A 13,277-nucleotide genomic window follows, 5' to 3' on the forward strand; every position below is an offset into this window, starting at 1 on the left:
TTCAACAATTTATTGGGTCAAAACCGTAAGAAATCCCGTTTCGACCCAAGAATTAAAAAACCTTAGAATAATGTTTTACATTTTCTGGAATTTTTTGTGAATTTTCTGGACATTTTTTTCTCGCCAGAAAACGCTCACCCGGATTCCATTCACCGGAATTTTTTTACTTGAACTTCAAGGATCTTAAAATGACCGTCTAATTTAGACGAGTCTAATAGTATAAAATTTTTGAAAAAATGTGGTTAGAAATGTCCGAAAAATGTATTTTAAAGAAAAGAAATTAAACAATTTTCTGTTGGAACAATATAAGTATTATGTTGGAACAAATGATATACTGATTTGGAACAATGTAAGTAGGATAAAAAAACTTGCCCAGAAAATTATCAAAAAATTCCAAAACATTTAAAACATCATTTTAAGAAACTTTAATTCTTGGCTCAAAGCGAGATTCCTTACAGTTTTGACCCAATAAATTGTTGAAGCATGTAAAATGGATAAAATTAAGGAAAAAGTTTTATTGGGACTAAACCGTAAGAAATTCCGCTTCGATCCAAGAATTAAAGTTTCTTAGAATAATGTTTTACAGTTTCTGGATTTTTTTTGAGAATTTTCTGGGCACTTTTTTCTTGCCGGAAAACGTCCACCCGGATTCCGTTCACCGGAATTTTTTTTACTTGAGCTTCAGGGATCTTAAAATGACCGTCTAATTTAGACAAGTCTAATAGTATAAAAATTTTCGAAAAACGATGTTAGAGATGTCGGGAAAATGTATTTTAAAGAAAAGAAATAAAACAATTTTCTATATCCTATCTTTCATTTTATTTACAAATTTGCCACCTTACCCTTTTTAATTATCATCAAAACTACGTAGTTTTGTTATGTCACACAATAAGCTCCTTGTCACACCCTAACCCCTTGTCACACTATCACCTATATATATATATATATATATATATATACCTCTGGCTTATAGCTTAAAACGCCTTGTCATTGAGCTTTGCAATTGAAATTCGAAAAAGGATTGTCTCTTTCCCTTTCATTCCATTGATTCTCTTCCAAAATCACTGAATCCAAATTCTCTCGGACGTCGGTACAATTTTTAACCTTTTTTTATTTTTCTGGCCTCCTCCGTATTCATATCGGGACATGCATCTAAACGATAATTTTTTTTTTTTTGTATTATTCAAAATAGAGCCACCACGGGTCTACTTTGGTTGAAAATAGACCCGTGAGCACGAAATAGAGCCACGGAGGTTAGAAAAATCAGATTTTTTTTTCTGTAAATGCTTATTCATGATGAATTAAAGGCGTGTGATATTGGTTTTACAATATTTCAAACTTCTTCTCGCCTCGGTCTATGAAGAAAAACGCATTGTTTCAGGACTTCTCTGGAAAAACTAGAGAAAATCCACAAAAATACAACGTGGAAATATGAAGTGATATCTCATCAAAATAAAAGATGTCAAGTATTGATATCTTGTTTGAGATGGATTTTGAGCATGGAATTTACCGGGAACCTAGATTTTGGTCCGTTTGATTAAATCGGTCGGTGCGAAGTAATTAAATTTATCATAGAAATCGGACGAAAATCCGTGCTCACAAAGGGCCTCTTGATAGTTACAGGATCATGTAGGCTTACATTAGGTCTGAAACAGATATCCTGCCCAATGGTGGATTTCAAATCATTGCATGTGAGATAACGTTTTAATGCTTGTCGTCCGATGGCAAACATGGTAGATATGTGATTGCATAGAAGGATAGTTAATAAATATTGCCTTTAACTTGTTGACAGTTACACAGTGGTAAAGGATCATATAAGCCAACTATTTAGTGTGAAACCCTTTCATGTTCATAAAAGACATGGGTGGATCTTGTTTTGGTGGACTTACTCTTTCATCTTTTTGTAAAGTCGTACACTTTTTTTGAAGTAAGGTTAAGTTTCTTTTCCTTTTGTTTTCTTTGTTAATTCTATTCATACTTCTATTGCTTATACCCTGTGAGTGTGCATGTGAAAGTTTACAGATTGTAATTGGTTTAGAATGTCCACATCAACTTCAAATTTGAGTGTGCTGCAGTCTAGGGATGTAACTGATTCCAATAGGGGGATCTACATGTGCAAACAGGTCTAATAAGGAGTCTGAAGAACTCGTAGTCGTTACTAGTTATCGTTGTTGCACCTATTTTCCTTTAATGGCTCATTATATAAGAGAGTTCTTTGGTAGTTCTGTTCTTAGAGAGGCAATGCTGACCTTTGGCCAGTTATATGAGGAGGCCATCGAAGATGTGTGGTCTACTAGCATATCAAGCTTCTCTTCTAGCAGTCGTTTTGACCACCAAGAGCACCCTTCTGTCAACGATGCATTGTCTGATGTGGATGAGAGCAAGCTCACTCCTAAGGATATGGCTCTGATGCCATAACTTATCGAGTTGGAGGAGCATATTGCTTGGAGGCCTTTAGTTCTAAGGTGCGTGCCAGCGACTATATGCTCATCAATGCTTGCATGATATACGAGGCACATATTCATTAAGACATGTGAGTTCCTATATTTCCTTTCTTTAGTGAAGTCCTCTAAGAACTAAGATTGGCGTCGTCATAATTTACGGCTGCCGCCTCGACAGTTGGTTGCTTTCTACTAGTTTTGCAGTCGGGATGGGCATAGGATGTTTGCTACCACTTTCAGACAGTTTTGACATCCTTCCCAGGATCTAAAGTCCTATCATGTTTGTTGGAAGGTACAGAAGGTTGCCAAGAGCTTCTTTCATAATGACATAACGAATGCGCTTAAGTGGAGAGATATTTTTTTGTAGTACGTAATGATTCTCCATTCCTCTTCCAACCTTATAGAACCTTAATGCCAAAAGGGTTGCGAATCATTAGCCTGGGCGGTGCTCGTTGAAGCCGGATATAGCCATCTATAATTGGTTAATGGGTTCTAAAGGGACACCGATGCCTGCCACTAATATCATGACCGAACTTATTTATGAGTATGTTGGATAGTTAAACTCGTCTTATTTACTAACTGTTTAAGTAAAAAAAGTTTAGCTTTACAAAGTTAAAAAAAAACATGTGCTTTCACGTTTTGTCAAATAGATACCTATGAATTTTTTTTAGAAAACGGGGACTAGATTTTTTTTTTTTTTTTTTTTTTGCAATCAGGATATGACTGAGTTTTCCCGCTTTGCTAAAAACAAGGATCTCAAAATTAAAATGAGTGTTGACGATCTTAAAATTGAAATTTTTTGATGATATTCTAAGTAACGTTAATTCTTCAACTTTTTAATTTTAAGGTCATTTAAATGTTGTTGGTGAGAAGAAATAAAGTGCATGTTTAGATAGAGTTAAAAAATGATGATTTTGAAAAATAAAAAAATTTAGTTCTGTATTAAATGTGGTACTAATTAACTTTAGGCCTTAGAATTTTACTTAACTGTTATTTTATAGTGTCAAACTAAAAAATTATCGTTTTTAGCAAAACAAAAATCTCTATTCCTATTTGGACAAAACAAATGCTTTTTTTTTTTTAGACTTTAGCCTTATTTTTTATATTCATCCCTATGTTTAATGAAAATGTTGTTTTCACAATTTACATTCATTGGTGTAGCTTATCAATATTAAACTTTTAATTGTACTTTTTTTTCAAATATTTTTTTAGTGTACTTTGCATAATGAAAAGGATAAAAGATAACAATAATTTAAAAAAAAATTAAGTTTTAAAATCGTAGCATTGATGGGTTTGTTGAAAGGCTAAATTAAATATAGGGTCAATTACATGAATATCATAATTAAGTACAAAATTACAACTAAGTCATATCATCAAATTTAATTCTTAATATGTCATTATTCTTTATATATTATGATTTTACACTCTAATTTAAAAGTTCTAAACTCTAATTCATAAATCATAAACCCTAGAAAATATATTCTATGCTTCTAATTTATAAATTCTAATCTTTAAAATATATTAAAAGTACTGATTTTATTAGTTTGATATAATCCAAAATTATCATTTGACATAGTTGTAAATAGTTTTTAAAAGATGAATTTCTGTGTAATTTTCCCTTAAATATAATTATTATTGAAATTAGAAGTTCCCTAATTAGTTAATAAGATAATGAAAAGTTTAAGGATATTTTCCATAACATAAAACGGACAAATATCAAATTAAATTTTAATATTAAAAAAAATATAAATTTAATAGTAATTTAATCTTAATGTTCTTAATAAATTGAGAAAAAAAGTGTAAATTCAATAGTAATTTATAAAATTATGTAAATCTAATTTTAATTTTCCAAACAAATCAAAAATTTAAAATTACTATGATAAACTTATTTGAAAATCTGAATTGACACTCAAACATATTTTCAATTTTTTGATACTGTAACTGTTATTTGAAACGTTAAAATTACATTCATATCATTATATATACTTTGCATAATGAAAAAGACAAAAAATTCTATTATTGGATAACAATAACTTAAAAAAAAAATTAAGTTTTAAAATTATAGTATTTATGGGCTTGTTGAAAGGCTAAATTAAATATAATTATTATTGAAATTAGAAGTTACCTAATTAGTTAACAAAATAATGAAAAGTTTAGGGTTATAAGGGATAAATATCAAATTTAATTTTCCTTTTAAAAAAATTAATTTTAATATTAAAAAAAGTGTAAATTTAATTTTTAATATACTAAACAAATCGAAAAAAAATATAAATTTAACAGTAATTTATAAAATTAGGTAAATTTTTTATATCAAAAAAAAAAAAAAAAATTAGGTAAATTTAATCTTAATGTTCCAAACAAATCAAAATTTAAAATTACTAATTTGCTTATTATAAATTTATTTGAAAATCTGAATGGACTTTAACTTGAAACATTAAAATTGCATTTATACCATTTAATACATTATCACTAAAATGCTGTTTTTCAGGCGTAAAAGTCAAACCAAATGTCACTAACCAAACACATAATGCTTCTTTTCATAGGTAAAAGGAAAAAATGAGCATAAAAAGAAGCAACCAAACACTCCCTTAATTATTATTAAAATTAGAAGTTACCTAATTAGTTAATTTAATAATAAAAAATGTATATTTTTCCTAAAAAAAAATGTAAATTTAACAGTGATTTATAAAATTAATTAAATTTAATCTTAATGTTACAAACAAAAAATTTAAAATTATACTAATTTGATTATGATAAATTTATTTGAAAATCTGACAGTCAAATATATTCTTTTACCACTATATATACCTCTCTCGCTTAAACCTTAAAAAGGCTTGCCTTTGACTCTTTACAATTCAAATTCGAAAAAGGATTGTCTCTTTCCCTCCGATTCCATTGCTTCTCTTCCAAAATCTCTGAATCCAAAGTCTCTCAATGGAGACTAACAAATACTCATCTCCTTCACCCTTTCCACTATCTTCTTCCTCATATCCTTCCCTTCTGAAAGACATTTCTAATTCCAATCTCACCTCCTCACCTTCTCCCCAATTCCAAAACCCTTGCTCTTCCTCTGTCCGCCCTTACCACATCCGTCCGTTGCTCTCTTTCCTGGGTAAGCAAAAAACTGCCAATGTCAGTCGATTTCAGGCATTCGAGCTCGAGCAATCGCAGTCCTCACGGAAGGCTGAGATTGAGAAGGAACGATCTCTTAACTCACTTGCTAAGTCTCTCACTACTTGGCTCAATCGCAGTCCGATGAGGCAGAGTGATCACGTGGAGCTTAATAAGGGGGAGGAAGGTTTCTTGAGTTCAAAGAACTATGGACCTTTGAGGAATTCGCTGAAGGATGTGTGCGCTTTCGATGATTTGAAGCAGAGGATGAGGGTTCACTCGAGCTTGGCTGCTTGCAAAGAGATTTTTGATGTCATGACTCCAGTGGTAAAGGTAGAGGAAATACAAGGGCATAGTTCTGAAGGTTAGCAACTTTTATTTAGCAATGCAGCTTTTCAGTAAGCAATTTAACATCACATTCACTTATTGCTTAAGATGTCCTTTTATTGCTAAACTCATTTGAAGTGTGTGGATTTATTTTGGAACAATAGTAGCATCCATTTACTTTTGCTTTGTATCCGGTTATTTGTGGTGTTTTATCAGTGAAGTTCTTATATGCTGTATTATTTTTGGATGATAACTCAATACATTAAGGCACTATATGTCAAATCACGAGTAGTGAAAACTACAGACAAGGAAAACAGAAAATTTAGGTTACAAACAGTTCAGTTGGTATTAAAACAAAAAATTTAGTTCTGGAGGTTGATGCTTTTTAAATTTTCCTGTTTGATTTCCCTTAAAATGACAGATGCTGCTGGAAGGTTTAAGGCTATAAAAGCATGGTGGCAAGATATGGCTTCACAGAACAATAGATTTGTTACATTGCCTACAACTTCTAAGAGCTCAAATAGCAGATCGAGCATTGAAATTAGAAGAGGTTTTCTCATGGATCCTTTATTTTTCAGAAACTGTTTGGTGATGGTTTTTAAGTTTTTAAATTCTCAAACTGCTCCTTTTCCTAGATTGTGAAAGTGCTTGCTTTAGTTGCAGTAGAATTGGCTAGTGTTTCTTTCTTTTGTTAATTTATTCAATTGTTATTTGAATTGCATATGACAAAACTTAGTTAGGTCTTGTTGGTATTTAATTAGCTGTTCAATACTTTTTTCGTTGTTTTTTCTATTCATGTTTGACCTAGTTATAATGATTTTTTGAAGTCTCTCTTCCAATTGGTTCAATGAGTATTCACATCTCTTCCTGCTCAATTTTGGTCACCTATTGCTATCTCTGAGTTCATCTAATATTTTGAATCTCATTCACTCTGTTAGATTATACGAGATCAGCAATCGTAGTTCAATCTCATGTACGTGGATGGATTGCACGGAGAGCAGCAAGGATGTCCAGGCGCCGAATTGGTTTGCTCCAAGTGAGTCCTTCTATTCTCCAATCCACAAATGTTTATTTCTTTTTTGCATATGGTTATTGTTTGGTTACCATGCATTTCCATATCGTTCTCCTGCTTTTTTTTTCTTTTTCTTCTGCTTTCATTTTTCCAGCAGAATATCAACTAAGTGATGTGTATTAAAAATGATAACATTTTGTGTCCTTATGTCTAGTTCTTCTTATGTATAAATATTATTGGAAAAGAGCATTCTGAGGTCCTAACTTGTTGAATAATGACTTTCTTACCATATGTCATAATTTGCTGCTTTAATCAATTCAGACATGCTGCGGGAAGGCCCTTGCTGACAAAACAAATGCTGCTGTTGAAATTCAACGTTTTGTCAGGGGACGGATTGCTCGAAAGAGGCTGTTAGGTATGTTGTAAAAAGTTCTCTAAACTTCAATTAGCTTACTAATTTTCTTTTATAAATTGTTCTCTGCTTATGTATTCAAGTCGGTTGTCAATGTTAAAAACTCACGTGCGTGTTGGTCATTGACAGGAGCATCTCATTGCAATTTTCAAACTTCGGTTGGTTGCAATCAAAGTTCTGAATTAAAGACACTGCTTTCTTCAATACTGAAGCTGCAAAGATGGTGGAGGGGTGTTTTATTGCAGAAACTAAGAACTAAGTCAGCAACTACCATACAGTCTTATATCCGAGGTTGGATTGGCCAGCGAAGGGCATCTAACAAAAGGCATTATGCGGTGATCATCCAAGTAAGACTTCATACATGGCATTAGTAATATAGCACGACTTCATGCTACAAAAGAAAATGAAATTGATTAAAGACTTCCTTGGAAAAAGTAACTTATAGCTGTGGTTAATTTTATTGGTTAATGAGTACAAGGTCTAAACCCCAAATTTGTCCATAAAAGCATATTAGCCTCTCGAACTTTGGAAACGATTGATTAGCCCTTTGAAGTTACTTAAAGTGACATGATTATCTTCCTAAGTCTAATGTGTAAGCAAGGTCCGGGGCTCAATGGGTTGCTTTAAACAAGTTTAAGGAGTTAATATGTCATTTTCAAAGTTTAGAGGCTTTCACGGCCAATGGTAAAACATTTGTCCTTTAGGCCGACTCTCAAGAATTTTGACATGGTTTCATCATTTTTTTACTTGTGTTAATTTTCCATCAATGCAATTTGGTTCAACTCTTTATATTTCTAGTTTTAAATTTTAACATGTTTTAAACTTGGTAGGCACACTGGAAAGGTTACATTGCACGTAAAGGATTAAGGGGGCAGCTATTGGATTTGCCGCTTAGAGTTCAAAGATCTGCTAAAAGTGTGGATGATAGTATGCGGATCATCAACCGACTAAAAATGGCAGTTTCAGAATTACTGACCATGAAAAGCATCAGCGGAGTTCTTCACACTTGTGCAACTTTAGGTAAGAGTTTCTTATTGCTTGTATAATGGGGCATACTTTCAATTTAGAGTTGCCAATTGTGTACACAACAACCCAACACGAATTTAGGATTAGCATTTTATTAAACATGTCATGGGTTATTTTTTGGATTGACACGAAATTTATATGCAAGTTAGATTAAAGTTGACTTTTTAACTCGAAAAACATGAATATTTAAAATTAATATTATATCCTCTCAATAACTTGAATTTTCCATATTTTTACATGTCATCGCTAATGGAGAGAGTAAAATTATCCGTATCTTGTGAACAGAACCCAACATGATATTAGCGGGTCCAAAGTTTGTTAAATAGATGTTCGGTAAAACTTTTGGATGGTCAAAGTTAGCCCACAAATCCAAAAATGACATAAATATTTAGAAATATTTTTGAATGTCACCGTAAATAAAAACGATAGTAGTTTGAGCCTTTTATGTAATTTTTTTTTGTGGCAGATATGACTACTAAACATTCTCGTAAATGTTGTGAGGAACTTGTGGCTGCTGGTGGAATTGCCATATTGCTGAAGCTGATTCGCTCAGTCAGCAGAAGCATACCTGATCAGGAAGTTTTGAAGCATGCACTCTCAACTATCAGGAATCTCACACGCCATCAACACTTAACCAAAGTTCTAATTGACTGCCATGGATCAATTGAAATAATCTTTTTGGAATTTCTCAGGTGTTTTGTTGTGCATTTTGGATAAGAATCTTAGAGTTGGATGAAAAGATATGTTTTCACTAGATGATTGGAAGTAAATTTTGTTTTCCTATTTCAGGAATAAGGAGGAAGGTTATTTTATAGCTTCAGAGATTCTGAAAATGATCTGTTCAAATCAGAACGGTGCTGAATCCTTGTGGAAGGTGCCTGGCCTCGTGAAGAGGTTACTTAATATTGTGGAAGAACTAACAAGGAAAGCAACCATTGAGAATAGGTAAGTCATTGGCCCCTCGCCTGCTCATACTCGGCTTGTTAGAAAATTAACGAGCTCGAGCTTAACATTTTGTTCGTGAACTGCTTGCGTACTTGTTCATGAGATTTGCTCATGAGTAGCTCCTTAATTCTGTTCATTATTGAGCCGAATGATGAGCAGCTCGGCTCATGAGCAGCCCTAATTGCATCTATTGCCCCTTAATTTAGATTTTACTTTCTTTATGCCCCATATCTTTAAAACCAAACATAAAAATCCTTAAACTTTTCCTTTTACAAACAGAAAAGTCCCTTGGTCTTTTACCACTCTAATAGTTGGTAAACCCTCCATTGTAGAGAGGAAGTGGTATTTTAGAGAGAGAACTCGCGAAAATAGTGATCTGGAAAATCGAAAACGGTGGTTCCATGGAAATATTCTAGACAACTTCAATTCATTTTCCATTTTGAATCCTTCATTGGTCATTTTGAGGTTGTTTACAATTATAAGGACTTCGATGTTAGTAAAGACAAAGTTGAAGGGTTTTTATATCCGGTTTGAAGGCCATGAGCGTAATTTATCCTCTAAATTTTCGAAACGATTTTTTCACCCCTTCAACTTGCATAAACCGCCATGGCTAACAACGGGCAGTTGAAGTAGCTGAAATACCATTTACAGCAAGTTTAGGTGACAAAAGATTATTTTTAGCAAAATGAACTGGCGGAAAAGATTTTTCGAACAAGTTGAAATAGCATAAAAGTAATTTTAAAAGTCTAAGGTGTTATTAGGTATCTGAGTGAAGTTGAAGCGATTGATATATGTATTAATCCTTTTCTTTGTCTTTTCTTTTATAGAAGAAAATTATCAAAAAGATAAACTGATGTTATTGCTAGATGTCTATATCTAAGATAGGAGTGTCAAAGTGTACAGAGATCGTATCATAAATTGAGAATACTAATACATGTTATTTTCCTGTAGGAGTATCCAAGGTGTGGTAGCAAGAGAAAAGATTGAAAGGTGGGGAGAGTCTACGGAACTCTTGAAATTGATGGCAACCAATCACTTTAATTTGTTTGGGTTAAGATATCGAAATAGCCTCAAGATTTTTAGGGAAATGTTAATTTAGCCCCAACGCATAAAATAGAAATAATTTTGTGTCAGTGTTTGTGAATGGTGTAATTATATCTATAGGTAACGGAACTTGGGACTGAATTGATACCAGTTTACAAACGTTGAGACGTCAAGTTCTGTTACCTAGAGCTATAATTACACCATTTCACAAATGTTGAATCTAAAATGTTGCTATTTTATACGTTGGGGCTAAATTAACACTTTTTTAAAAACCTTAAAGTTATTTTAGTACATCGTCCCTAATTATTTTGAAAGCAATAGCACATGTGTATTTATATGTTAGTCTCACAGAGTAACATTATAGTTTCATATGAATTCAATATTTAATTTATTTGTATTGTCTATGATATATGTAGGACTTCATTAGCAGTAGAGGTGTCATTTTCTTTGGATTTAAGTGTCAAAATGATCCTTAAAATTGATAACCAATATCAATTTTATCCAAATCAAACCGTAGTTAGCTAAATGTTGATAAATTAGCTCAAATACAAGTTTGAATATCTAAAATTTCGGCTAATTTATAAAAAATTGTCAACTTGATTATTTAATTAATACTTGAAATTCATTTTAAGCTAATTTGAATATGCTAGGGATGAACTCTCATCAAATAATAAGTTAGTTACCAAATACAAAATTTTGGATAGGTTTGAGGACTAAATAGAATTTTAAGCCTTTTCTTAATTAATCAATCACCTTTTAAGTGGCTCATCTCTCGATTAAAGTTAGCAGTATATATTTTGTCTTAACATTTTATCAATCCAATAGTATGCAGCTCTTCATTAAAGAGAGATTGCTATTTTAGAAAGAGAAAAAACCGAAAATAATGAATTGGTAAATACAAAACGGCGGTTCCATTAAAATGTGATTCTAGAAAACTTTAATTCCTTTTTTTGTTTTTAGTTCTTCATTTGAGATCGTTTATTTTTTATAAGTACTTTTATGTTAGTAGAAGATAAAATTCAAAGATTTTATATCCGAGTTTGAAGGTAAAGGGACGTAAAGAAAATGAAACCTAAGTCGAGGGCTATAAGTGTAATTTACCCCTTAAATTTTCACACCGATTCTCTTCGGCCTTCAACTTGCTTAAACGGTCATGGCTAATCATTGGCGGTTGAAGTAGCTGAAATGTAACATACAACTAGTTTAGGTGACGAAAAGATTGTTTTGAGTAAGTTGAAGTAGCGGAAAAATCGTGTTGAGCAAGTTGAAATAGAATAAAAATCATTTTAAAAGTCCAGGGTGTCATAAGGTATTTGAGTGCAAGTTTGAAAAGGTTGATATGTGTATTAAACCTTTTCATTGTCTTTTCTTTTATAGAAGAAAAATATCAAAAAAGATAAATGAATGTTATTGCTAGATGTGTATATCCAAGATATGAGTGTCAAACGCATTCAGAAAGCGGGTTATTAATGTAAATTGTATTGTCATATCATATATTAAGCGTACTAATACAATATCTTATTTTCATGCAGGAGTTTTCGAGGTGTGAGTGCAAGAAAAAAGACTGAAAGAAGGTTGAGGTCTACTGAACTCTTGAAATTAATCAGAACCAATCACTTTTAATTTTTTAGGGATAAGGTAATCGAAATAACCTTAAGATTTTTAGGGAAGTGTTAATTTAGCCGCAACTTATAAAATAGAAATATTTTTGTCTCAACATTTGTGAAATGGTGCAATTATAGCTAGATGTAATGAAATTTGGAGCTACATTGGTATCATTTCACATACTTTCGGCCGTCAAGTTTCGTTACTCGAAGCTATAATTACACTATTTTACAAATATTGTTGTTTTATACATTGCAACTAAATTAAGACTTCTTCAAAAAACCTTAAAACTATTTTAATACCTTATTTTTATTTATTTTTTTCTAATTATTTTGAAAGCAATAGCACATATGTATTTATATGTCAGTCGAGAGAGTAACGTTATAGTTTCAATTGTATGAACTCAATGTTTATTGTCGTTATCATTTTCTGTGTATTGTCACGACTTCATTAGCAGTAGGGGTGTAATTTTCTTTGGATTTAAGTGTCAAAATGATCCTTAAAGTTGATAGTCAATATCAATTTAATACAAATCAAACCTTAGTTATGTAAATTTTGATAAATTAGCTCAAATAAAAGTTTGAATATCTAAAATTTAGGCTGATTTGTAAAAAATTGTCAACTTGACAATTCAATTGATACATACAATTCAATTTGAGCTAAACTGATTATGATTGCCGACTAAATGTCAGAGACCAAATGTCACCAACTAATAGTAGTTTAGGCTTTTTTTTCATTAGATCTAATCAATGGGTTTGAGATTACTCAAACACTTTTTAGCTGGTCCATCTCTCAATTAAAGTTAACCGCATACACTAAGATTCGAACTCGAGATTTCTAACAACATAAAGGTCTTAACCTTTTAACACTCCAATAGTAGGTAACTCTTTATTGTAGAGAGTGCTATTTTAGAGCAAAAAAAAAAAACCGAAAATAGTAAATTGGAAAATCGAAAGGGCGGTTCCATAAAAATGTGATTCTAGACATCTTTAATTCATTTTCCATTTTTTGTTCTTCATTTGTCATTTTGAGGTGTTTACTTTTATAAGGACTTCTATGTTAGTAAAAGACAAATTTCATAGGGTTTTTTTATATCCCAGTTTAAAGGTAAAGTGACATAAAGAAAATGAAACCTAAGTCGATGGCTATGGGTATAATTTATCCCTTAATTTTCACAATGATTTTCTTTCCTTTAACTTGTTTAAATGGTTAATCACGGGCGGTTAAAGTAGCTGAAATATAATATACAACAAGCTTAGGTGACGAAAAGATTGTTTTGAGCAAGTTGAAGTGGTGGAGAAGTTGTTTCGAGCAAGTTGAAATAGCATAAAAAATCATTTTAAAAAACTAGGGT

General features: G+C 31.9%; 1 protein-coding gene across 2 annotated transcripts; it reads left to right on the top strand.

Moving 5' to 3' along the window:
• The first annotated feature begins 5,295 nt into the window (after positions 1-5,295).
• LOC136233328 (uncharacterized) lies at positions 5,296-10,735 on the top strand. Of its 2 annotated transcripts, XM_066022963.1 has the most exons (9): positions 5,296-5,916; positions 6,301-6,429; positions 6,818-6,915; positions 7,213-7,306; positions 7,433-7,650; positions 8,134-8,323; positions 8,796-9,021; positions 9,119-9,274; positions 10,226-10,735. In XM_066022963.1, the coding sequence occupies exons 1-9, from the start codon at positions 5,376-5,378 to the stop codon at positions 10,371-10,373; spliced, it is 1,800 nt and encodes a 599-aa protein (XP_065879035.1). In that variant the 5' UTR covers positions 5,296-5,375; the 3' UTR covers positions 10,374-10,735. The 2 variants fall into 2 exon arrangements, with proteins under 2 accessions (XP_065879035.1, XP_065879036.1); XM_066022964.1 differs by lacking the exon at positions 6,301-6,429.
• Positions 10,736-13,277: the final 2,542 nt, after the last annotated feature.

This window comes from Euphorbia lathyris, chromosome 6 (genome assembly GCF_963576675.1).
Source record: "Euphorbia lathyris chromosome 6, ddEupLath1.1, whole genome shotgun sequence".
Taxonomy (NCBI): Eukaryota; Viridiplantae; Streptophyta; class Magnoliopsida; order Malpighiales; family Euphorbiaceae; genus Euphorbia; species Euphorbia lathyris.

Bases quoted from the DNA above. Each gene is read 5' to 3' on its own strand.
- LOC136233328 (XM_066022963.1), top strand. From the start codon at position 5,376: ATGGAGACTAACAAATACTCATCTCCTTCACCCTTTCCACTATCTTCT. The intron at 7,307-7,432 runs GTATGTTGTAAA...GGTCATTGACAG, and splicing joins TGCTCGAAAGAGGCTGTTAG to GAGCATCTCATTGCAATTTT. The intron at 9,275-10,225 runs GTAAGTCATTGG...ATTTTCCTGTAG, and splicing joins AAAGCAACCATTGAGAATAG to GAGTATCCAAGGTGTGGTAG.